The sequence below is a fragment of the Myxocyprinus asiaticus genome, chromosome 37 (assembly GCF_019703515.2).
Source record: "Myxocyprinus asiaticus isolate MX2 ecotype Aquarium Trade chromosome 37, UBuf_Myxa_2, whole genome shotgun sequence".
NCBI lineage: Eukaryota > Metazoa > Chordata > Actinopteri > Cypriniformes > Catostomidae > Myxocyprinus > Myxocyprinus asiaticus.
In genome coordinates, this window is record NC_059380.1 from 38016384 (window position 1) to 38043216 (window position 26833).

General features: G+C 39.4%; 2 protein-coding genes across 11 annotated transcripts in view; one reads left to right on the top strand and one right to left on the bottom strand.

The window, feature by feature from the left end:
- The first annotated feature begins 136 nt into the window (after positions 1 to 136).
- Positions 137 to 26833, top strand: part of LOC127427859 (proton-associated sugar transporter A-like) — a 28617-nt gene continuing 1920 nt past the window's right edge. Inside the window, exons 1-10 of one of the 5 annotated variants that reach the window (XM_051675722.1) lie at positions 137 to 287; positions 887 to 1411; positions 2426 to 2518; positions 3211 to 3435; positions 5710 to 6596; positions 10575 to 10728; positions 13294 to 13470; positions 15766 to 15971; positions 16114 to 16339; positions 20510 to 21096. In XM_051675722.1, coding sequence (XP_051531682.1) covers positions 988 to 1411; positions 2426 to 2518; positions 3211 to 3435; positions 5710 to 6596; positions 10575 to 10728; positions 13294 to 13470; positions 15766 to 15971; positions 16114 to 16339; positions 20510 to 20538 — 2421 coding nt within the window. In that variant the 5' untranslated portion in view covers positions 137 to 287; positions 887 to 987 and the 3' untranslated portion in view covers positions 20539 to 21096. Of the gene's footprint in view, positions 288 to 886; positions 1412 to 2425; positions 2519 to 3210; positions 3436 to 5709; positions 6597 to 10574; positions 10729 to 13293; positions 13471 to 15765; positions 15972 to 16113; positions 16340 to 20509; positions 21097 to 26833 lie in introns of those variants that run through there. The other 4 variants (XM_051675717.1, XM_051675719.1, XM_051675720.1 and 1 more) reach the window with 4 other exon arrangements.
- si:ch211-222l21.1 (prothymosin alpha) lies at positions 21232 to 25430 on the bottom strand. Of its 6 annotated transcripts, none has more exons than XR_007894999.1 (6): positions 25263 to 25430; positions 24059 to 24151; positions 23620 to 23683; positions 23439 to 23521; positions 22905 to 23020; positions 21232 to 22074 (listed from the first exon to the last, which is right to left on the bottom strand). XR_007894999.1 is itself a non-coding variant. In XM_051675883.1 (5 exons), the coding sequence occupies exons 1-5, from the start codon at positions 25311 to 25313 to the stop codon at positions 22003 to 22005; spliced, it is 363 nt and encodes a 120-aa protein (XP_051531843.1). In that variant the 5' UTR covers positions 25314 to 25430; the 3' UTR covers positions 21232 to 22002. The 6 variants fall into 6 exon arrangements, 3 of the variants coding, with proteins under 3 accessions (XP_051531843.1, XP_051531842.1, XP_051531841.1); XR_007894998.1 differs by having other exon boundaries at positions 23439 to 23524; XR_007894997.1 differs by having other exon boundaries at positions 23439 to 23536.

Sequence of the window (26833 nt, forward strand, 5' to 3'; positions counted from 1 at the left end):
TTATTTCAGTTTTCAGAGGTGCTGATGCTGCAGATTGGCGCGCCTGAGGGGACAGGGGAGGTGATGCCGTGACGTCACAAGGAGAGAGCCGATAGATGGCAGGAGGAGGGACGCGAGACGAGGGGAAGACCGGAGGAGCACGATAAAAGCTGAGAAATGACTGCGCCAAAAGGGCGAATAAAAATCAAACCGTAAACAAGCGTGTCAACATCATGTATCCTTCAGTCCGGTGTTTCCACACAGGCTCGAGCGCGTGCAGTAACATATGACAAACCTCCCCGGTAAAGGTAACATTTTTGTTTCTATCGCGCGCGCTTCACAAAGAACAAATGAGTGGAATGTCATCTTTACCTTTGCGCGTAAAAGAAAATATTAGGCTGTTTTAGTTGTGCCATTGCTTTATATTGCTGCATATAGTGTGTTCAAACATAATATATAACCATGTTTTCCTCTCCAAGCATCCTCCTTTTCATGTATAATTAAACGCTACTGTGAATCAAGGATGTTCTATTCATGTATGCATTATAGAAAGCAATAGAGCTCATCAGAAACGTGGTGCATGCATTTCTCAGAAGTGCGCTGTGAAAGAGACTGCACTTGTGCCTTTTGCTTTCTCAGCTATGGTGAGACCACATGTGCAATGCGCATCTTGACAGTGGAGCTGCGCATTGGTTGCAGTGCGTCTTGTGCACGAGGAAATGTCATACCACTGACCTCTTTGAAGCAGTGGCGCTCCATCACGTTTTTCCCTATTACTTTTTGCTGGTTTTAAACCCCCCTGTTTTGATGCATGACACCACTGCATTACATAATTCTCTTGTTTTTTGCTGTCCTATCTCAATATCACCATGACCTAAGTGTACTTTGTGCCGCTGACAATATGCAGGAGGAGTGATAGATTGCTGCCCCTTGTCTTCTGAAATTTTCATCAACACTCTATCCCCTCTGGATTTGTCAGTGTGAGTACGAACTTGTGGGAAGAGCGCCATGTCGTCTCCTGGAATGGGTACGCCGAGCGACCCCCTGTTGTCCAGTCCCATGGTGAGGAAGTTCGGGACCACCCAGGATGCCACTTGGAGACCGACTCTGTCCAAGACGTCCAGCTTCCCAACGTCCACCACACGGCACCTCAGTCACAGAGCAAACAACTTTCAAAGGCACCCAAAGCGCCGGAAACTGATCAGACCATCTCCACCTCCACCGCCTAACACTCCATGTCCTCTGGAACAGCTGGATCTGAGCGAGCTGCCCCCAAGACGCACTTTCCCTGAGCTTCTGTTCAACGGGTGCATTTTGTTTGGTATCGAGTTCAGCTACGCAATGGAAACGGCATATGTCACACCTGTGCTTCTGCAAATGGGGCTGCCCGACCAGTTCTACAGTCTTGTATGGTTCATCAGTCCCATTTTAGGTAAATGCCGAATAACTGCCATGAAAAATGTAAATTATTTTAATACATTTACTCACCTTCATGTTGTTCCAAACCTGTAAACCAGTTAAAGGAAAAGTTCACCCTAAAATGAAAATTCCCTCATCATTTATTCACACTCATGCCATCCCAGATGTGTATGATTTTCTTTCTTCTGCAGAACACAAATGAAGATTTTTAGAAGAAAATCTTTAGCTTTTTAGAAGAAAAGGAGTGTGGTGGCGGCGTAGTGGTCTAAAGCATATAACTAGTAATCAGGGGGTTGCTGGGTCGACCCCCACAGCCACCACCATTGTGTCCTTGAGCAAGGCACTTAACTCCAGGTTGCTCTGGGGGGATTGTCCCTGTAATAAGTGCATTGTAAGTTGCTTTGGATAAAAGTGTCTGCTAAATGCAAAAATGTAAAATCTCATCTCTGTAGGTCCATATAATGCAAGTGAATGGTGACCAAAACTTTGAAGCTCAAAAAGCACATTAAGGCAGCATAAAAGTAATCCATAAGACTCCAGTGGTTTATATGATATGATAAATGTGGGTGAGAAACAGTTTCCATTTAAGTCCTTTTTTACTAGAAACTCTACTCCCTGCCCAGTAGGTGGTGATATGCACAAAGAACGAGAATCGACAAAAACAAAAGAAGAACTCTGAGGAGAGAAGAGCACGTAGGAGGGCTGTTTGAAAGTGGAGATTTATAGTAAAAAATGACTTAAATATTAATCTGTTTCTCACCCACACCTATCACATCACTTCTGAAGACATGGATTAAACCACTGGAGTGTTATGGATTAATTTTATGCTGTCTTTATATGCGTTTTGAAGCTTCAAAGTTTTGGTCACTATTCACTTGCATTGTATGGAACTACAGAGCTGAGATATTCTACTAAAAATCTTTGTTTTCTGCAGAAGAAAGAAAGCATAAACATCTGGGATGGCATGAGGGTGAGAAAATGATGAGAGAATTGATCTAAAACACGAATCTCTATCAAATATTCTCAGGATTCCTTCTTCAACCAATCCTTGGGGCATGGAGTGACAGATGTACCTCTCGCTTTGGCCGCAGGAGACCCTTTATCTTTGCTTTGGCGATAGGTAAGCAGTTCAGATATCGCAAGCCTCACTAATTGCTCAGTCAATCATTTGTATGCTTGCTAGAGGTCTGCATGGGCCTTAAGATATAAGTTATGTAGGTCTATTAATTTTTTCATGAATTACAAACCCGAACCTGACCCAAAGCCTAAGTTATACTTGAAAAACTGACCCAAACCTCGTCAGGCTCTGGTCGGGTAGCAGACCTCTAATTGCACTTATAGTTTTAAAGGTATGTACGTCATTTGCCAGACTACAAGGTTTTCCGGCATTAGGTTGTCACGACAGCAAAGTTGTAATATTGCTTATAACTTTACACAGATAAGGTAAGTTAGCAGTTTTAGCACATTAAAATCATGTTCACACATATAATGTTTATGTCTTTTTGCTATACTTTTAAAACGGTGTGTTTTTCAATGTTTATGGAATGACCCCATGCACTTTCAAGTGCCTTACTGTAACCCAGATTTTTGCTCTTTTATTTTTTATAAACAAGTCAATATATTTTTGTAATTTTTTAGTGGTAATCGACATTATGCCACAAAATGTTGTCGATTGAGTTTAACTTGGATTAAACCCAGAACATTCTTTTAAGTTTTACTTGTGGTTTAAAGCAGTTATCTGCATCTTGCATCCTGACTTGCAATAGAGAGCACACTCCTAAATATTTGACCTGTACCTGTGGTGTTCTCTAGGGGCTCTACTGGGTCTAACGCTTGTACTGAATGGAAGGGACATTGGATCAGCAGTGGCAGACACCACTGTCGATCACAAGTGGGGCATCGTGCTGACAGTGTGTGGCGTGGTTCTGATGGACTTCAGCGCGGACTCCGCTGATAACCCCAGTCATGCGTACATGATGGATGTGTGTAGCCCAGAGGACCAAGACCGAGGCCTAAATATACACGCTCTTCTAGCAGGTTAGGATGAGACCTTAAGATTTACTGTTAATTACTCACTTAAGGGATAATGCACTTAAAAATGAAAATTCTCTCATCATTACTCACCCTCATGCCATCCCAGATGTGTATGACTCTCTTTCTTCTGCAGAAAATAAATCAAGATTTTTAGAAAAATATCTCAGCTTTGTAGATCCTCACAATACAAGTGAATGGGTGCCAGAACTTTGAAGCTCCAGAAAACATATACAGGCAGCAGAAAAATTAATCAATATGACTCCAGTGGTTTAATCCATATGTTTAGAAACAATATGAAAGGGTGAAAAACAGATAAATATTTAAGTCCTTTTTTTCTATAAATCTCAACCTTTGATCAGCCCGACCAGTAGGTGGCGATATGCATGAAGAATTAGAATCGCCAAAAACAAAAGAACAAGAATGTGCAACTGAAAATGGTGATTTATAGTTGTTAAAGCTATATGTACAGTATGTTAAAGCTGTAAGTATGTAATTTCTACAGCACTAGCGCCACTGAGCAGAATTGCAAAAATAAACTGTTTTCAAAACAGCTTTCTGAATACGTCCCCGTCTTCCGTTGGTCAAACAAAGAGATAGGCCCGCCCCCAAATCACACCATTGGTTGATTAACGTTGTTGGGGCAGGTCTTAAGCGGGTCTTTCAAAACAAACACTGAAGTTTTGTCTCTGTAGTTCCACAGAGACAGAATCTTTACTAATTTTGAGAAAATGAACCTATGATTGGCTTACTTATAGTTGTTTCTGTATATTAAGCTGGTATAGAAGAAAGTAATTTAACACTGAAAATGTTACATACTTCAGCTTTAACTTAAGTTGTTAATTTAATTGTTAACTTCATAATCCTGCCAATATTTATAGGTGTTTCTTCAACTTCGGGCACCATCATGTCCCAGGGTTTGATTTTTTTATTATATTTTTTCTCCCCTTTTCTCCCCAATTTGGAATGCCCAATTCCCAATGTGCTCCAAGTCCTCGTGGTGGCATAGTGACTCAATCTGGGTGGTGGAGGATGAATCTCAGTTGCCTCCGCGTCTGAGACCGTCAATCCGCGCATCTTATCACGTGGCTTGTTGAGCGAGTTACCGCGGAGATGTAGCGCATGTGGAGGCTTCACACTATTCTCCGCTGCATCCACGCTCAACTCACCAAGTGCCCCACCGAGACCGAGAACCACACATTATAGCGATCATGAGGAGGTTACCCCATGTGACTCTACCCTCCCTAGCAACTGGGCCAATTTGGTTGCTTAGGAGACCTGGCTGGAGTCACTTATCACGCCCTGGATTCAAACTCACGACTCCAGGGCTGGTAGTCAGCGTCTTTACTTGCTGAGCTACCCAGGCCTCCCAGGGTTTGATTTTAATAAAAACAGACAGATTAAAAAAAAAAAAAAGAAATTCTCATTAAGTCTCATTAAAACTGAATTGGAAACTTTTTAATAGTCCTTCATTATTTATTTATGGTACTTCGTAATGCCCTTTATGTATAGATTTGAATGTTTTAGCCTTATCCAGACTTTCAATATAAAACAATGAAAATTTCTTATACAAATAAAAATTATTACATGTTTACAACTATGATAATCTGAACAAAAAATTATTACGACTGTCCCAAATTTGTGGTGTAATTTCTACCATACCAAACATTTTTGCCTCTAATAAAGTTTTTTCAAAAGTTAGTGAACTTGTTAACCAAGTCAACAAAAGTGTCAATGAAGTGTGTGCTTGAGATGAAATATGAGTGAAGTTATGTTTGAAGAAAACAAAGAAATATCAAGATAAATATCACTTGTGAACAGAATATTTTTATTGGGCTTCATTTTCAATCAAGCTGTGATTTTGCCAAATTTTTCAAAAGTGTGAAAATATTATTTAATTGTGTACATTTAGGATACATTTACTGTTAGCTATGAAATTAGCCTTAGCAAGACAAAGGAGTTGGACATTTTATTTAAAAAATGTTAAAAATGTAACGTCATTTCCACCACAGAATTCTATTAAACACTATACAGAATTTGAGATGTGCTGGAAATGACACTGGTGGGAATTTTAATGACTTTCATAAAAATTAAAAAAAGACATACATCTCTTGTGATTGCATATACATACACTGCTGAATATTGTCAGCAGACAAATTAAAAAACTAAATTGTGAGAGTGTGAAATTTTTTTTAACTTTTAATGCTAAAAGTCCCCGAAGTTGGAGAAACACCCATTTATGTCTAATCAAATAACTGTTTCTTCTTTAATTTAACTCAGGTCTTGGAGGTGGTTTTGGCTACATTGTGGGTGGCATCAACTGGGACCAAACTGAGTTTGGAAAGTCGATGGGTGGCCAGCTCCGGGTCATATATCTGTTCACCAGCATCACTCTCGTCACCGCCACGGCCATGACCCTCACAAGTATACCTGAGCGACCTTTACCCAAGTTCCAGCCTCAATCAAGAAGTGCCAGAAACCTCAAGAGCCCCAATCTTCCTCTACCGCCCTCCCCACCCCCTCCGCCTGGAGCAGCAGCAGACCAAGATGACGAAGATGATGAGGAAGGACTATACAGCAGCCAGTTCTCCTACTGCCGCTACCAGGATCCGTTGGGTCGATCGAGCAGTGCCAACGCACGACTCTATGCAGGCCTTACCAGTCCCATTTCACCTCTGAGTCCTTTGACACCCAAATACGGTAGCTTTATCAGTCGGGACAACTCGATCACGGGCATCAATGAGTTTGCTTCCTCCTTGGGCGCCTCTTACATAGACAGAGTGCTGATTGAATGCTACACCGGACAGCAGACTCCTCAGCCATTAGAGCCAGAGGTGATGGCCCCACCTCTGCTGGCAGGGGACACGCCCCCTCCTCAAGGGCATCGACCAATTGAATCGCTTAAAGTTGCACAGCAAAATAAACTCACACAGCCTAATGGAGAGTTGTTAGCAACTGAAGAATTTCAAGCTAATGAGCAAAAGCAAGCCATTGAACCTGCAGCCCAGCCAAATGAGGTTCAACAGGCTGCCTCAGGGGCGCAGCAAGACAGTGCCTCAGGGATACTGAAGCGCCCCCAGAGTCTGGCCTTAATGGAAGACCCATTAACTGCCCCCAGCAGTGGCTTTGAGAACGGTCGGAGACGCACTGTCACCTTCAGTCAACAAGTGAGTCTAAAGGGTTTTGTGTATTGAAGAATTACGTAAATATTAGGGCTGTCAATTTAATGTGTTAATTCAGAGTGATTAATTATATAAAAAAACATGTTAAACAAATAATAATATAATATAAATCCAATCAAATGTCTCTAGAGTGAGAATGCCCCTCCTCTTAATACAGCGCAACACTCAGGTTCCGAAATCCCATTCATTTTCCCCATAGAAATAATAAATCCACCGTAATATGGAATATTCCTACCATCGGAATAATTCAAGCTTTAAGTTTCACCTGTTTTCAGCAGGGGGCAGTAAGTGAAACTCCAGTTGTGTAGACAACACGCTGTTATACAGAGAACAGTCCACACTCAGGCTTGTTTGACATGAGAATGTGGGTGAATTCCAATCGAAAGTGATCATCCCTATGCCCTACTTTCTACGAAGGACAGAACTTTTGATGTGGGCATTCTGAATGGAGCATGACATTACAGTTTGAATGTAGCTGTCACTAAAAGTGTTGTGACAGGGCCCTTTGTAAAAAAAAAATTTCTTTCTTACTTTTGTTTGGAACGACCCTTTGAGTGGCGTCCCCTTCTCGAAGTGCCCTCCAAGGGCGCAAAAATGCAGTTTGGAAAATACCCTGTGTTCTTGCGTTCAAACACAGCTGGATGGAGCCAAAGTCTTTCTAGCAAGTCCACTGTTGGCCATCTTTGGAATGCTCCCGGGATGTCATTTCCAGACATGCCAGTTTGATTGACAGGTGATGTATCTAAAAGATGATTGGCTCTTTTAACTGTAAGGCAGGACTTCATTTCAACATCCATTGACCGCTGGGCGCTAGAGCTCCATAGTTGAGCGTTCCAGTTTCTCCCATTCTTTTTAATAGAAGTGGCTCATCTCTGCTAAATAATCTCTGATGGAGCGCAATTCTGAATACATGCATCTCGAGTGCTTTTCTAAGTTTCAAACTACGTTTAACTTGATACAGCGACCTAAAAACAGTGTTCATGATGCGACGTAACCAAAGCACTCAAAAAGCGTCCATCTGACGCATGTGTACATATATCTCTGAGTCTCTGACAGATTGATGAATTCAATTGCAAAAACAGATAGCTGTGGACTGTAGGCTTATGTTCAGTAATATGGAAATAATATATTGCCTTTTAAAGCTTCTTTTTGTCTTATCAATGCTTTACTTGACTGCCACAATAATGTAATGCATTTTAATTATCTGCATTATCATTTTTAATTATATATTTTTTTAAATATAGATATTATATTTATAATAATTTAAATATAACTATTAATAATAATTTTATCTGGGGCCTGGGTAGCTCAGGAGTCTGAATCACAAGTTTGAATCCAGGGCGTGCTGAGTGACTCCAGCCAGGTTTCCTAAGCAACCAAATTGGCCCGGTTGCTAGGGAGGGTAGAGTCACATGGGGTAACCTCCTCGTGGTAGCTATAATGTGGTTCTCGCTCTCTGTGGGGTGCGTGGTGAGTTGTGCGTGGATGCCACGAAGAATAGCGTGAAGCCTCCACACGCGCTATGTCTCCGCGATAATGTGCTTAACAAGCCACGTGATAAGATGTGTGGATTGACGGTCTCAGACGCGGAGGCAACTGAGATTCATCCTCCGCCACCCACGAGTACTTAGATCACATTGGGAATTGGGCATTCTAAATTGGGGAGAAATATGTATTTTTATTAAATAATAATAATAATAATTGTATTACTGTATATTGAATTCTTTTTATTTGATAGGCTTTCTCAGCAAATATTAATAAATGTGATTAATTGCAATTAATTTGATTAATTAATCGCCATATCATGTAATTAAAGCTACACTATGTAAACATTGTTAGAAGTTAACAAAATTTAATTCATGTGCAAGTACACCAACAATCCGTCTTCCAAATCATGGTTTTGCCTTACCCCGATTCACTATGGTAAGCCTATATTAATTATTTATATTTTAGAGCTGTCGGGACAGATTTGGTGGGAAATTGCATACTTCCGTCAGTCATCCGTGCATGTTTACGTCATGTCCGTAAATAAAGAAAAGAAGGTCCAGCTATACAGCACGTGGGTATGTGCAGTGATACAGTAGGTGTGGTAGTAGTTTGAAGCTGAAAGCTTACAGCCACAACACATGAGCGACATTGACCATGGATCATTCAAAAAGGCAACCCTCTGGGGAATCACCAGTTTTCAAAATAAAGAAACCTTGAACCAAGAAGAGTCTGCAAGTAAACAGAGAATGCGACCGTAATTAAAAAACACGAAACAACATCGGCTTGGCTTTTTCAGAGGTGGTGACAACTCCGAGATCTTAATGGATTTAAAACCGACCCATAGATGGAGTTTTTCTTGCTTGACAGGTAAGATATTTTATTGGACCGATAGTTTGCCAGGAAGCTCTCTTAGCGCGATAGTTTGTTAGATAGCGTTAGCCACTCTAATGGGGCATTTTATTATGGATTGTGGTTTTGCAGTGCTTGATTTAATTTTCGAGGAAGGACAATGGAATAATTTTAACTTGAAGCTTTAACAATGCCAATCTCTAAACCAGTTACTACCTTAGTCTATTTGCCTGCTAACTAAGTTATAATAGTTTCCAGCATTTGACTTTATCTTATATGACTAGCAATCTATCTCATCATTGCCTAACTTTTGTAACGTTATTTATTTTGAAACAATTGCTTTAAATCGTTTAAGTCAAAACAACAGCAGAAGAAATGCTACTTACCTACTAATAAGACATATTTTTCGGATATCCGTCTTTTTCTTCCTTTCTTTATTTATTTATTTTAATTTTTTTGAGGGGAGAGGGTGAGTTTTGTTGTTGTTAGTGACTTTCGCTCTGATAAGATGATCACCTGTAACCATGGTTACACCGGTACTCCTCAAACTATTAGATTCATCCGCACAGAAGAGCAGAGCTGGAGCCCAGATAACGTAATTACCAAAACAGTGTTCCTCCGCAAGTAACTTGCAGTTTTATGCTTCAACCTCTAGAGAGCCAAAAATTACGTAGTGTAGCTTTAATTCAATTAAAAAGTTTCATCGATTGACCCTAATAATTATATGCACTTTTGAGCTTAAATGTACTATTAAGTGGCTTGACAAGTACATTGACAAGTTGTGAATAAGCCTATAGAGCGCAACAGTGCTCGCCTACTTTTTCATCTGCTTTGTTTCAGGAAGTATTTTTCCCATTTGCATTGCGTCATGGGCGGTCACTGCAGAGCTCTTTTCGCGTGCTTTGTTCACCATGATTCTTTGATTGGTTGCTCTTTCTCTGCTGAATCATGGGTAGTGTAGTTCTTCACCAGAAATTCTGCTATTAAACAATTATTATTATTTTTTTTTTATTAAGACAAAATAATGTGGACTGAAGGTTTCAACAGAAGCATATACCATTAATTAACAATATAGAAGCTTACAGTAGGTCTGTGTTTAAACGTTTAAAAGTTATTGTTAAAAAGAAATTCAACTATAGAGAAAATGAATGGGATTCCGGAACCCGACTGTTGTTCTGTATTCTCACTCTAGAGAGCATTTGATTAGAGAAACCTTTGGACACTCCCATTAGTGCAAGATGTGTCATCAATACTTTTGGTCCCTTTTTTTATGTGTGTGTATTTTTGCTAAAGGTTAATTGTCAACTTTTAGGAGTACACTATCATATAGATGGTTTCAAAGCTGACAGATATAGACTATGTCTAAAATGCTGTTCCAAACCTGACTTTCTTTCTTAAGAGGAACACAAGAGAACATGTTACCATTCACTTTCATGGCATATGTATTCAACACAATGAGAGTGAAACAGTGACTGAGGTTAAAATTCTGCCTAACATGTTCTTTTGTGTTCCACGGAAGAAAGTCATGCAGGTTTGGAACAACATGAGATAAATGCTGACAGAATTTAAATTTTTGGGTGAACTGTTCCTTCAAGAAGTGGTATGTTTTTTTCCTCATCTCTCAAGGTGGCAAATATATTGCTGAATGGAATGCGCTATGACAGTGACCTCAGTGGCAGCTGTGAAACTGTAGACAATCAAATGTCAATGAAGCTGCTCTGTACCGCCATCTACAGGATGCCTCCGTGTTTACGAAGTCTGTGCACCAACCATTTCCTGGGTAATATAGGTTTTGAATTTCATTAGCCTCTGCTATATACAAAATGGCTGAAGCTCATGTGAACTTCCTTATGTTTTAGCAATGAGCACTGAAATGTACTCACATAATAAAAAGGGAGGGTCTGATATAAAGGGTTAGTTTTGTTAGTAAAATAGCTGATAGTAATAACTACTTATTAACGCTACTTGCCCGTCCAGACAACTGACCGTTAATATTGTTATTAGTAGTGATGCGCCTACACCACTTTTTCTCTCCCAATCCAATTCCGATACCTAAAATCTCCGTATCGGCCGAGCTCTCTCCCGATCCGGTACCAGAGTTGTTTTTTTTCTTACTCAGATTAGAATATCTATACCTCACTGTGTGGAACTGATTGGTTGTACTCTGATTGGTATTACTGGATAATGCAGCAGAAAAGAAGAAAAGAAGCCAGTTCTCTTTGCACATTTTTTTTTTTTACCAACTTGTATCTGGACTTAAAGGGATAGCTCCAAAAATCACATACACTCAGCATAAACGTCATCCATACGATACCAGCTGTTAAATTAATGTCTTCTAAAGTGACACGATCGCTTTTGGCGCGAAAAAATAAATATTTAAGTACTTTTTTTAACTCTAGATCATGCTTCCGTTCTGCAGCGGTAAGTGTGTGCGACGCAATCGCGATTTTTGGAGCTTCAAAGAGAAATCACCATTCACTTGCATTTTAAGGACCAACAGAGCTAAGATATTTTTCTACTTTTCGTCAAATGTGTTCTGGTGAAGAAAGAAAGTCATAGACACCAGGGATATCATGAGGGTGAGTAAATAATGAGAGAATTTTCATTTTTGGGTGAACTATCCCTTTAAATTGATTCAGATCTCTTTTTTATAAAAAATTTTTTATAGGATTTAAGTTCATTTTTCAATCACACAATTAGTTTTTTGATCCCTGTCAACTTAAATATTGCTGTAATTTGTAAACAAACAATAATAATTATTATTATTAGTAGTAGTAGTGGTAGTAGTAGTAATAGTACTATTATTTATTAACTTTTAGAATTTTATCATACAAAAGTAATATATATTCAATATATATATTCGTGCCTTCTTAACTACAGTATAAAACCCTCTGGCATTTAATTTGGCAGAACACTCCAGGAAGTCCTTTGATTGTGTGTATGTAGCCTAGTTCACTGTAGTTTGATATGCTTCTTATTCAAAATCTGGTGAAATGCTCATCCGGTGCTGCTCTTGATGCATGTTAAAAGCGAACAGAACTATTGCACATCTACATCTTGGATGTTGTTCGCGTGTAGCACTCACATATTGTGTGCCGCTCTGAGAGCTGAAAACATCAGTGCATCACGAGCCCAGTGCATGCTATGAGTGTGTATCAACAGAGCAGCGCTCATTCAGTGAAGCGCACTGCGCATGCAGACTGTATACATATTTACTTATTAAATGCAGGCTTTTGCAATTCACAAAGCTTAGTTTGTCTTAAAGAGGCTTTTGAGAAAATGCACAAGTAATATGGACTACTTTAATTATTGTTCTTTTATGTCATTTGTTAAGCTTGACAGCAACGACCATGACTAACACACAGTATCGGATCTGGATTGGGCTCAGCGGACTGATTCCTGATTCATTTAAAAACGTCAGTATCAGAGCCGGTAATGATCCAGGTATTTAAGCAGTGCATCCCTAGTTTTTAGTGGTGCTAACTGTAATAGAGGTGTTATTTTTCTAGTAATATTTTTCTTGGGGGTGGACTCTTTTGATTTGGGGCAAAAAGCGGCCATCCAAAACTTAAGGGTCCGGGTATACATCGTTTTTTTCTGCGTTCCGGAACGGATTGCGCCCGGTCGGCAGCATTCCCTTTCAAAGTATACTCTTTTGACCACGAGCGAATACGAACGCGTTCGACGTATGCGCACTCGACTGCTTCGTGATACTCTTTTAGTACAGTCAACGACAGGCGCATGCGCCGACGATGAGCACAGACGAGTGCTGTCCGCGTGCCAAGAAAATCTGGGCCGCACATAGACAGTCCGCGCAGACTGTACTGATGACGAAATATGCGTTAAATATACTGTGCGCAGAGTGATCAGCAATGTGGACAACCAGCATAGCAACACACTAATGGTGCATTCCAGACAACTCTGAATTTTCCCACCTCAGAAAAAAAAAAACAGTGCTCGAAGTCAGACATTCGATTTGTGATGTCGGGTGCGGCCCCGTCCGCAGCGAGAAGTGTTATTTGACATAATTTACAAAACTGAATAACGTGGCCTAAAAATATACTGATTTTGGAACAGCTTTGAAGTCGGAAATTTTAACGGGGGTATTCCCACCTCTGACTTCATCTGGAACGCGGCATAAAAACACATCTTAGCATCGGCATTGCAATTAGGGTCGCAAACTATTGTGTATTAGCCGGGGCATCCCAAAATTTGGCCAACCGTGTAAATGTAAATTAAATGTAAAAGTCTAGTGTTTATGAGAGTGTCCAAAGCTCAAAATATGTTGTTTTTATCAGTTTTGACACAGCTGCTAATTAACCTGTTTGTTCCACATCTCCTCCAGGCTGGTTATCATTTGAAGGGATGCTTCTTTTCTACACTGACTTTATGGGGGAAGTGGTGTTTGGGGGAGACCCAAAAGCACCCCATGATTCTGAGGCGTACCAGCTCTACAATGCTGGCGTCAGTATGGGCTGCTGGGGGATGTGCATCTATGCATTCAGTGCTGCTTTTTATTCAGGTAAGAAAAGTGTGACCAATATTTCACGATTTTAACATGCACAAAGACTTGGAATCAGGGGTCATCAACATGTCCATGGAAGGCCAAACCAGTCTGTTGCATGACTCAACATGCACCCTACCCATGTCAAAACTTATTGTGAGAAAAAATAATAATGAATATTGAAAAGTGCAATAAATGTCTGAATAGTTAATTATGAGAGAATTTTAGGGTTGTTATTAGTACCGTAAGTCGATTAATCGCATAGTTTCATAGTTAAGCGTGATTATTCACAGAGTTTGAAAGTGCTGAAATTTACCTCTATATACTTCTTTTCCTATCAAAATACATTTTATATCCTTCTTTGAAAAGAAAACAAAAACAGTATGCAACAGTAATGCCTTATTAACATTTTCCAAACAGTATAAAGTTCGGACTTCCCCAGTATAAAGATAGAAATGCACTATAATAGCACCAATTCAAGTAACATTAAATGTTTCCCAAAGCTTAAGTGAAAGGTTAACTAAGTGAAAGTACTAGTCCAGGGGTGCTCATTACGTCGATCGCGATCGACTGGTTGGTCACAAGACAACCACTGGTCGATTTCATGAACAGGTCAAATGGTAAAGGGATTAGAGAGAAAAACTACTCAAATAAAGGAATTCTTAATATCACTTTTTATTTCCTTGTTTCGGCTCCCACACGGGTGGATTTCCAAATTGTAGGATGGCAGGAGAAGACTCATTCATATTTGTGAGGAAATCTCTTCCAGATTGGGGTAGGTCTATAGTTTTTCCAACCAATCGGGTAGTGCTTTCCTGCTAAATAATACTGAATCATCCAATCAAGTATCGCTTTCCTTGTGAATGTAAATTACTCTTCCCCTGTCATCCTAGGTTTCAAAAACTCGCACTGGCTGGCAGACAGCTTCTTTTTGTGTGTGTTTTGTGCATGAGGACTTACAGTATCTGTGTCATTAATATTAACAACAATAACAAGAAAACAGTTAATTGCTCTTGGCTGGATAACTTTAGTAGCTTTAAAATAAAATATGAATGTATTATAATCATACAGTGAAGACATGTGATCCATGAGAATGTAAGAATGTTTACTTGAATACTAGATACTACTGTTAGAAATGTTAAACACTGTTTTCTTAATTTCTTTCTTTGTTCTTATTTTATTAATGACTGTTTCCTTGTCTTGAATAATTACTTGAACTTGAAACAATGTTTACCCAATTAACAAATTAGTCAGTATTAGTTTTTGCATCGAGAATCAGTCAATTTCACTGGAATTGGTTCTGATTACTGAAATGTTGGTATCATGACAACACTGCCTACAATGTATATTTAAATTGTGCATGGTAGATAATCTTACTGTAATAGCATTATGAAAAGTAGATCTCATGCCATGAAAGTGTGAGCACCCCTGTACTAGTCCTTCCATAGGTTGCGTATTCATTGCAATTCGCATTAAACCTCTTAAACTCTCATCTTCCACATGAGAGGATCGATTGGCAGACTGTGGCTATCCGCTTTGCTTCAGCAATAGTGAAGCCACTTTCACGCCACCGTCAAGTGCCGCTTTGAACCCCACATGAAAAACGCTTGCAGACAACATCTCATTTTGCGTTTGCTTGATAGTTATGACCTGACGTGGTCCTGTGGTAATTAAAAAGTGCCTTACAGAGGCCGCAAAGTACTTGATTTCTGTCACAAGTTCCATCTGGGCTTGTTTTGTACAATAAATTGCGTTAAGAGGACATTTTACCCCCACCACGGGGGACACATCACAAAGGTTCTGCCCTACTCCAACCAGTGTTTAGAACTCACACAGAGGTGAAAAGAATGTCAGAATCGAATGTCAAATCGGTTAAACGTTAAACGTATTAAAAGTTATCACATACATTAGCGTTTTAATTTTGACAGCTCTAGTTATTATTCAGGTAAGTTGCTTTAAATATATTGACTTTAACTTACTTGCATAGCAAAATTCTCTTCAAACTGTTGCTTCGCCATGACAGTGGTTGACATGAATGTCCACTATAGCGCCCCTAGTGGAAACGTTGAGTATGCAAAGCGCACCTGCTGTGCATTATAAATTGCGCTCTACTTGTGTAGAGCATGTTTCAGTCTTTAGTTCACACTTCCAATCCGATCAATTGAAAACCTCAATTTTTTATGTGTCCATGATAAAAAATTGCATTCTAAACAAAACGTCAGTCACATGCTGAAACAGTGATGTCCCGTTTGTCTTTGAATGTAAAGTAATCTAGATTAGCATTTATTTGTTTCATCTTTTTCCTTCTCACAGCCATTCTTGAGAAACTGGAGGAGAGATTCTCTTTGCGTTCTCTGTATTTTTTTGCGTATCTGGCCTTTGGTTTGGGCACAGGGCTGGCTACGCTCTCCACCAACCTGTATGTGGTGCTGTCGCTTTGTGTTACCTACGGAGTTCTCTTCTCTTCTCTCTGCACGCTGCCTTACTCTCTGCTCTGTGAATACTACCAGAGCCCTCAGGTGAGAGGAAGGGAAAATGAAAATTCTGTCATCATGCTTGCTGAAGCCATACGCTAGCTATGTTTGAGAAGCAGGCCAACATATAAGTTGTTATCTGCAAAAAAAAAAAAAAAACTCGCATTTTCCATGTGTTCCTCTGCAGTTCTGCGGCTCATCAGAGAATGGGACCAGGCGTGGTATGGGGGTGGACATCTCCCTTCTCAGCTGCCAGTACTTCCTGGCACAGATCCTGGTTTCAGTTGCGATGGGCCCACTGACATCGCTGGTTGGTGGGGCCCAGGGCGTGATGTACTTTGCGAGTCTGATGTCATTTGTGGGCTGCCTGTACTCCTCACTGTGTGTGGTGTACCAGCTGCCACCACCCGAGGGTGAGTCTCCTCAGAGTGAGACCCAGCCACTACTGGTGCACATTTAGATCTGTTCTCTCATGCTGTACACACGTACGGAAAGGGTCCAAAATTCACAAAAACAAAATCTGCAGGTGTCGAGTAAAAAACATAGCGCATGCTTTTATTGCAATGTACAAACGATAGTTTAATGCTATAAATAAACCGACAACAAGCGCGTTTACATGCACACAAATATGCTGATGAATACAAAAAAATCAGACAATGCAAGAAGACCACTTTTATATTTGAAATCATCAGATTATTCTTTGCTTTTGACGTCAAAACGTTAACAGTCATGCGTACACCACTTGCGCACAATTGATTAGGCGGTTAGAATGCTGGTAAAGGTGTTTACATGCAACGCAAAATCAGGATACTTGGCAAAAATGTACCCGTGCCGAATATTTTTTGCTTAAGACCTTCCCCAATGAAAGAAATGACATGACCTTATTCGTTGTCGTCTTATTAAGCATCGGTGTGTGGTCATGCATTTAAACATGCTCAGTGAGATTCAGATTAACAACTTTTATGCAAGTGGAAAATTTACCATTATATGTTTATAAGTATTTTTTGTTTTATTGTCATAATATTAAGAATTCCATGTGAAGACATGTTTTACCAAAATGAAAATTTGAACAAAAGTATGACATTTTTGTTGTTACAGAGAGTCTTACTGGCAGGGGCGCAGTAACAGGGGGAAAATTAGGACGATTCTAAGGGCCCTGGAGAGACAGGGGACCCGGCAGAACCCCCGAGTCTTTTCTTGCATGATTTTGGGTTAAATGGGCACATCGCACTGGTTAGTTAAAATGAAGACTGCTCTTACTTGATAATAAAAGATGATGTAGTGTTTGGAGTCCCCCTTAAGACTTTTTAAGCACTAAATGCGCTTTCTATCTGTACAGCGTCATTAACCAGGCTTGACTGGTCTATACAGCACAGTACAGACCACAGAACCTGAGTTAAAATAATCATTTTCTACTTTGAAGCACTACAGAAAATGTCAAACATCATATAAGGCTAAATAGACCTGATAACAGCACTAACAAGGAAAAGATGATAAAACATAATATGTGCCATTACTGAAGCATCACCAACTTAGTAAAAGGTATGATTTGAAAGAAATAGATTCATATTAAAACTATAAAAGGGGAAGGAGAAAAAAAAAGTAAAAAACAACAACAAACAAACATATATACCGTACATACAGTATAGGGTCCGAAAGTCTGAAACCATGTTGAAAATCTAGAATTTGTACTTTTTTTTTTTTTTTTTCCATTTACATCTGTAAACAGTGGCGGATTTAGGCATGGCAGCTGTCCAGGGCGGCATCTTGCGGGGGGGGCAGCACGAGGCACCCACACAGACCACCCCCCCACCCCCTCCCCCAGTCAACAACTTTGGGGGCGTGTTGAAACGTGTTTCGCCCAGGGCGCCATACAAGCTAGAACCGCTACTGTCTGTAAATCATGATATTTAAATCAGTTTTATGGTTTTAGACAAAACAGTAGGTCACCAATCAAATGTAAGCAAGTCTGTGAAATTTACCATGTTAACTCCTTATAGTTCACCCAAAAATGAAAATTCTCTCATCATTTACTCACCCTCATGCCATCCCACATGTGTATGACTATCTTTCTACTGCAGGACACAAACAAATATTGTTTACAAGAATATCTCATTTCTGTAGGTCCATACAATGCAAGTGAATGGTGACCAGAACTCAGAAGCTCTAAAAAACTCAGTCAGCATAAAAGTAATCCATCTGAAGCGATATGATAGGTATGGGTGAGAAACGGATCAATATTTAAGTCCTTTTTTTTTTCTTCTATAAATCTCTACCTTTGACCAGCCCACACCAGAATATGGAAGTGAAAGTGTAGATTTACAGTAAAAAGGACTTTATTATTGATATAAAGGACTTAAATACTGATCTGTTTCTCACCTACACCTATCATATTGCTTCTAAAGACATGGACTTAACCATTGGAGTTGTATGGATTACTTTTACAGTATGCTGCCTTTATGAGGTTTTTAGAGCTTCTGAGTTCTGGTCACCATTCACTTGTATTGTATGGACCTACAGAGCTGAGATATATATTCTAAAGATCTTCATTTGTGTTCTGCAGAAAACAGAAAGTCATACACATCTTGGTTAGCATGAGGGTGAGTAAATAATGAGAGAATTAAAATTTTTCTGTGAACTATCCCTTTAAAAAAAAGATGCTCTTTGGTTTGAGTTTGAGTGCATGCTTTCATTAAAACAAAAAGGGAGACACACCAGATACTAAGGATTTCTGAAATGCATTTACATTTTTCGATTCAACTTGAACATTTTTTTAATGAAATTAGAAAATAAAACAAAACAGAAATTTCACTCAGACTTTTGCATCCTACTGTATACTTTAAATGAAACAATTTTCTCGATTAGCCAGCCATTGGAAGATGTGGCAAAAAGTAAATTTTGGACCCTGTACACACACAAACAAACAGTTCAGACTCCTTCGGCTTGCTTCAGATAAACCTTCCTCACTTTACACCCCACTTACGCAGTACTACTACTGGAGATGTGAGAGAGGGTAAAACCGCTGCGTTTTTACGACTATGCATCCCACTCAGACTGAACCCTTAACGTTAGCATGCATGACAGCAAGCTTGTGTAAGAGACAGCGATGTGTACTTGTGATGCCTGACTAATATCATCTGGCTTGTACATATGTGAAATGTGTTTTTTTACTGTTGATTCCTCATAAAGGAGAAAGCCAAAACTGTTTATAGCTCTCCGAGGAAATGTTTTTGGTCAGCTAATTGTGAAATTTCCTTGCTTTTAATAAAAGTAAACCCCTCTCACATATCCAGAGCAAATGTATGCTGTATTCCTATAAAACATGTGAATGAACTGTTAGAAGATATCAGCGGTCAGATTGTTTGCATGTAAAATCACATTAATGCCTTACTTTAGGCCTCTGTTTCAAACTGTACAACAGTAAACAGAGAATGTGTGTGTCTATAGGTTCTTTGGTTTGCATATTTATTTATTTTTTTACACTTTTTAGAGCCTATTATTTGAGTACACTGGGAATATACACCGATCAGACACAACAATAAAACCACCTGCCTAATATTGTGTAGGTCCACCACGTGCCGCCAAAACAGCGCCAACCTGTATCTCAGAATAGCATTCTGAGATGATATTCTTCTCACCACAATTGTACAGAGTGGTTATCTGAGTTACCGTAGACTTTGTCAGTTCAAACCAGTTTGGCCATTCTCTGTTGACCTCTCTCATCAAGGCGTTTCAGTCCACAGAACTGCTGCTCACTGGATGTTTTTGGCACCATTCTGAGTAAATTCTAGAGACTGTTGTGTGTGAAAATCCCAGGAGATCAGCAGTTACAAAAATACTTAAACCAGCCGGTCTGGCACCAACAATCATCCATGCGATTATCTAATCAGCCAATCGTGTGGCAGCAGTGCATAAAATCATGCAGATATGGGTCAGGAGCTTCAGTTAATGTTCACATCAACCATCAGAATGGGGAAAATTGTGATCTCAGTGATTTGGAGCGTGGCATGATTGTTGGTGCCAGACGGGCTGGTTTGAGTATTTCTGTAACTGCTGATCTCCTGGGATTTTCACACACAACAGTCTCTAGAATTTATTCAGAAAGGTGCCAAAAACAAAAAACATCCAGTGAGCGGCATTTCTGCGGATGGAAACGCCTTGTTGATGAGAGAGGTCAACAAAGAATGGCCAGACTGGTTCAAACTGACAAAGTCTACGGTAACTCAGATAACCGCTCTGTACAATTGTAGTGAGAAGAATATCATCTCAGAATGCTATTCTGAGATGCGGGTTGGCCCTGTTTTGGCGGCACATGGTGGACCTACACAATATTATGCAGGTGGTTTTAATGTTGTGGCTGATCGGTGTACACATGCACACACTTCACAGATAAAAATATTATCTTTCGCATGTTTGCCATACTGTAACATGGCTCGACACTGGTGGACGCTCCAATTACATATTTTTAAGAAAAACTAATTTATGATTCCCCTTTACTGAGCCATGTCATGGAACGCATGCTCTCACGCCTGCTTCTCTGTGGTCTGGCATGATAGTTGCAATGTCGTTCTTGTCATTATCAGGCATTGTGGACGTAGAGGCGGGGGTATGAGTGACCGCAATATGGAAAACAGACGTCCAGTGCGGAAGAACAAGTCAAACGTATGGCTTGGCAACAAGCAACAAATCTGGACAACAAATACGGACTCTCCATCAGAGCCCTCAGAATTGTGCACCTGTATTGCCAAGCATATTTTTTGTTTATTTATTTGTATGTTTTGTTTGTCTGCACACCTCTATGGGGTGATGTTTTAAGCTTTGCAATACATGCGGCACAAACCATCAAACTTTTAAACACTCGTTCACCAGGTAGAGCTCTAACAAATAAAGAACTGAATTAGACAAACTCATTTTCCTGTGTGATCTACATGAGCATGGACAGATATGAAAAAATTATGTAAATAAGTTGCATCATACAGGAAAATACTCTTAAGAATTAAATTGTCACAGGACCATGGTTTTGTCTGTTCTTGAACAGCAACCTTTATATGGATTAAGCCACCAGGAGGCACAGTAACATCACAATTTGATTCTAAATACAGCCGGACTTTTTTTTTATCTGAGAAAAGCTACTTTTAGTTAGTTTTGAGGTCACTCCTCACAAATACCTCTGTATTTGAAAGGAAATGGGGGTGGTGGGGTTTCACATTACAGACTATGCACATGTTCAATCTTGTTTCAAGCAGCTCCAAAACATTTTTACAACCCACAATGGAATGTGTAAAAACAAACGCATGACACTCGCTTAAAAAGACAAGACTGGTTTTATTTATAATCCTGAACCAAACTATACAAAGCAGTGGTCAAAAAGCAACCAAAACACATTTATAAAAAAAAAGAAAAAAAGAATTTGCTTTAAGGACTGTAAGAACACCAGTACTAGCATACGGTTCTGTTATAGATTATCATTCTGCACTTCCCATATAAAACACAATGATAAAACAAAAAAACCCCAAAACTGTACATCAGGATAGAACGATACAATCCTTTTCAATGCATGTGGAACAAAAGACCAAAACGATTTAAAAAGGGGTTAATGAGCATGTTAGTCAGAAAAAGGAAACCCTCATTCATATGAACCATCTGTTCTGTTAACTGATCTGCCTAAGCGAGGGATTCAATACTAGCAGCACAATCAGGTGAAACATTGTCTATTAGCCCCTGCTTAAAACTTATCTTTGGTCTTTAGTGGATAAGAAATGTCACCCATGAAAATAACAAAACTTTAGACTTTCAGTTGCTTGCGTGTACATGAGCTGGTCAAATAACAGAGTAGAATGTGTGCTTGTTAAGACTTGTGCTTCAAATAAACTTTTCAACGTTTCTTCTAATACAGGGTCCTAAAACATTTGGTCCTGCACCAATAAATAAGATCTTCCAAAAGGGGACGGGGTCATGATGTTACGGGCCTCAGTGCAATATAAAGGTCTTGTAATGGCAGGATAATATCTGAAATATACAGGAAAGCACAAACTCTACTAGGTCAGACCGAGCAACTGAAGAGCAGTGAGAACTCTTAAGCTTTGACTTCAGCCTCTGTGGAGTCACCGTTCTCCTCTGTCTTCTGTTTCTTTGTTTCGACTGCCTCCTAAAGGAAAGAGCAAAGATCAGACGAGGGAAAGATGCCGGAAATTGTTGTGTTTGTGTCAGTAACATGGTTATTTGTTTTGCTTTTTCAAATTCAGTAATAATTTAATACTACTTTCCTTCAAATTACTCTTATTTAGTACATTTAGGACTTATTGCATGCACTTTTCTAATTAATTTGCATATATATTTTAATCATTAATCAGTTAAGTATTCACCAGAACATTTCCAGAATTATTTACATCAAAAATAAATTTTGCATGACACCATTTGCATTTTTAATGCAATCATTGTCAGCCTGCATCACATTCTATATTCAGGGTCCCCACAAATGTTTTTTTACCAACTAATGTATATATTTTTATGACTTTTTCACTATTTTCTCAGTTGTTTGGCTTACTGGATAAGGATTTTTAAAAATCATTTAAAGTGATTACACTCACAAACAGCAATTTCTAGCCAATGGAATATTTTAGATCAGTGCATAACTACAAAATATTATATTCACAATTGAAATTTGGGCAACTTTTTAATATTTAACCAATTTCAATGATTTTCTAGGCCTTGAAATCCCCACTGTAATACTCCCTGACATTTTCAGGTTTCCCATGACCATGCATATTACAAAAACAACTTTCCAATACGTGTTATACATATTTTTATTTTTTTTGCTTTTGTTTAGTTTTCAGTTAATCTACTTTATTTTATTTAATGAAACTGTTTTTGAATCACAGTTTCGATGTAATTTTAATATACGATAATAAACTTGGTTTTTAAAGATTAAAACATTATTTTCCACTAAAGCTAAGCAGGGTTGAGCCTGGTCAGTACCTGGATGGGAGACCTCCTGGGGAAAACTAAGGTTGCTGCTGGAAGAGGTATTAGGGAGGCCAGCAGGGGGTGCTGTGTGGGTCCCAATGCCCCAGTATAGTGATGGGGACACCATACTGTAAAAAATAAATAAATAAAGCACCGTCTTTCGGATGAGACGTAGAACCAAGGTCCTGACTCTCTGTGGTCATTAAAAATTCCAGGACACTTCTTGAAAAGAGTAGGGGAGTAACCCTGGTATCCTGGCCAAATTCCACACATTGGCCCTTATCTATCATGGCCTCCTAATAATCCCCATCCCTGAATTGACTACATCACTCTACTCTTTCCTCTCCACCAATAGCTGGTGTGTGGTGAGCGTACTGACGCACTATGGTTGCCATCGCATCATCCAGGTGGATGCTGCACACTGCTGGTGGGTGAGGACATTCCCCCTATACTATGTAAAGCACTTTGAGTGCCTAGAAAAGTGCTATTTAAATGTAAGGAATTATTATTATTATTTTAGAACTTAAACCTGAATCTCAAACCCACCTCCTCTTCTGCTGGACGTTTTACAGGATGTTCATTTGCCTCTTCCTCAGCACCATTCTCCTCCTCCTCCTCCTTTTCCTCTCCTGCTGTTGAACAAGCTGAAAATATTTTTCAGTAAAGACCCCTTAATGAAATACTATGCAATAACAAAAAAAGGCCAGCGAGTCAACATTAAACTCACCCTCCTCGTCCTTTCCACCCTCTTCATCATCATGGGTTTCTTCTTCATGTGCAGCACCATTAGTCTACAGAGAAAATTCTATTAGTGAAACAGTTCACTGATACCAAATCTGTGTAGTCACTAGATGAGTTTAGGATTTATTAATATTTCAAGTCAGTTTAGTTATTAAGTGTCATTACGTAAATTCCCAAAGTTAATGGGAGACAGTTTTGTTAACGTCACTTTCAGGGCCATGTGCGGCCTGGATTGTAAGAAATGTATCCGAATGTGCCTCCTCAATGCTGTCTTAATGTAAGTTACATCTGTGTCAGCTTTCAAACCCTAAACAAAAGCAGCGCGTTGAATGAGGGGGAGGGGGCCCTCCAAAACCTGCGCGAGGAGCTGGTACTCGGGGACAAAAGACACAAGGCCTGCTGGGAAATACTTAAAGCTTGCTCACTGTTCCATTTCCATTGGCAGGTGCTTCTTCGCTGCCGTTTTCCTTCGCAGCCTCCTCTGTCTCTTCAACTACCTCTTTCTTTTCTTTCAGTTCCTGCAAAGAAGCAAAAGTTCATCTGTTAATAAATACACCCCCTCTGACTTAAAAAACAATGCAGTGTGGGCTTATTGCACACAGATGGTTCCACTATAGCTTTTTCCATGTTAGTAAAGGGTAAAGTTTGTTTCCTTGAATTTATTCCCCACCCACCCACACACAGATGAACCACAGACCACACACACCAGCTGGCTCACGGCCTATTAAAATAAATTAAATGGAAAACCAACACCAGGGGCAGATGTAGTGCTGTGAAAACCAACTATTTAGGTCAGGTTGGCTCTATAAACAAACTAAAGGTTACTTTTGTCTATTAATTCGTACACTTTTACATTTAACAAATCTTAAATATTTTGTTACATACATTACATGTTTTATTTTATTTATGTAGCGATATAAAACATGTATATTCACCGCTGGTCCCGTCAATTCACATTCACTCGTTCGTGAATTAAATCTATTGTTCGGGCACACACGTCGAGGTCACTTGAGGTTATTTCGCGCCTCCTTGCCCGTCGCCCCTTTTCTTTCGCTGGAAGGATCGTGCACGCGCATGCGCGCTCATGCTTCGAGATGGAAACAAAAGGAGGGAGAACGCGCGAGCGCGCTCAGAGACAACGTGCTCGGAGGAGAGACCGAGGGGGCGGGAGGCGCGAACACTTTACAGCACGAGGCGGCGATATTCCCGCCTATTCATGAGGCGAAGATCAAGAGTCTGACTTTATATACACACAAAAAAAGGACTTAAGAAAAAAAAAACAAAACCGGCAAATGTTTTTCTTTTTCACTCCCCTCTCTGAGACCATTTGCTTAACAATTGTGGAAACAAATGTCAAATTTAGTCTTAAGGGTTTTTTTTTTTTTTTAAATATTTTATTTTTCTGACGGAAACTTTCGTGTTCAAAACTGTTTTTCCTACAATTGCCCGAGTTTAAAAAAAGCGTATTTTAACATTTTCTTACGCTATTTTACTCGTACATGCATCAAAAATATATACGCTTTACCCTTGATATCATTTCTAATTGACTGGTCGCTTTTTTTTCCTCGATTTAATTCCAGAAGACACGCAATTTCTTCGAATAAAAATATCATTTTCAGTCAAACTTACCTTTGCGGTGATTTCGGGGGCGGTGGTCGTATCAACTGCGGTATCAGCCATGGTGGTTTATAGAGATATTCTAAAGAAAATTGCCCGGAGAGAGGTGGGATGAGGTAGGAGACGGTCGGACGTCAGGAGGAAGAGTGAATCAAATCTGCCTGAACCTGAGAACTGAAATGCGCGTTGAGCTCAGCGGCAACCTCACAGACACCTGATTGGACAGGCGCATAATAACGTCAGTCCTTCCGTAGAGCTGATTGGTGAAGGCACTGTCAATAGTCCCTCGAAGTCCCGCCCCTTCGCCCGTCCCACTTTTAATGCGCCCTTCCTTTTCTATTGGTGGAAAATTTGGTTTTACCTTTTGCCCGGTCGTTAAAAAGTAATGTTATGTGTTACATTACATTTACATTTACATGTGTTGAAGTGGTCACGATTTTTCCAAGCGATTCTGGTGACATCAGTCTACATTCTAAGACGTCATACTTTGTCTTCAATCCTTATTTTAGGGAGGAAGAAAAATTTGCTCTAGTACTGTTAACAATTAAGATCTTTTACAACAACTGCATTAATATTCATATATGTTTCATGAATATTTTAGATATAGTTCATTAATATGCAGATCGAAATATATATTTTTTTATTTGTACTAATAAAACATTAAAGTCAAGGACAACGAATACGCATTTTTCTAGTAATGCCGTGCTGTAAAATGTTTAATATGCATGGACATTCATTGGTCAAAAAGTGTGGGAACCCTAAATATGTACATTCAGTTTTTACACAATTAGTATTTTTCCTTTTCACCTCACCACCATATTTAGATGAAATCTTTTGTGTTTTCTTTTGTCTATTTTATAAGAAGAAAAAAAGGCAAAATAATTGGTTTATAGATTGCTCTTTTTTTTTATTTATTTATTTATTTTTTTTTGATCACCACTATTTTCTGTTTTGAAATTGTTCAAGTCTTTTTCTGTTTGCTTTAAACTTTCATTTGACCTAATCTCTATATCTCCTGATAGCTGTTTTGTGTGGTTGGTGACCTGCCTCCAAGCTCGCATAAATGAACTAAAGCTTCTTAGGAGGCTTTGTTTACAGCCATGGTTTCATTAGCATGTTGTATTCAGATGCCATTATGTGCCAGATGCACCAGACAAACCAGGCAGCTGTTTCATTCATAATGAGAAGTCATACTAAGATGCTAACACAGCTATGTGGAACATCTCGGCACAAATAACCAACTGATTTATGGCATAAGAGATAAGCCACACAGTGATTCAGCTTGTCTGTTGGAGGGAACATAGCCTACCTGTTGCACAAGGAACATACTATACTGTTGCAGTTAACAACGTTTAGTTCCCTCTTTCAAGGGGTTAAATGAGTCAAACCTTGCTTTCTGTCTGTAAGTCCATAAAAAGGGGAAAGTCTCACATAAGATGTAGGCTACTCTTGTAAACAAAACTAATTTCCTCAATACAGGATGAAGCTGAGTTCTTCAGACATGCTAAATTTAAAATGTCCACAGAAGTGGAACTTTGATGTTTTATCTTTTGCATGCACAGAGATAAAGATAAAGCCCCTCC

Bases quoted from the DNA above. Each gene is read 5' to 3' on its own strand.
- si:ch211-222l21.1 (XM_051675881.1), bottom strand. From the start codon at position 25,313: ATGGCTGATACCGCAGTTGATACGACCACCGCCCCCGAAATCACCGCA. The intron at 23,684-24,058 runs GTGAGCAAGCTT...TTTTCTCTGTAG, and splicing joins CTGCCAATGGAAATGGAACA to ACTAATGGTGCTGCACATGA. The intron at 22,075-23,438 runs GTGGGTTTGAGA...TCTTTCCTTTAG, and splicing joins AACGTCCAGCAGAAGAGGAG to GAGGCAGTCGAAACAAAGAA.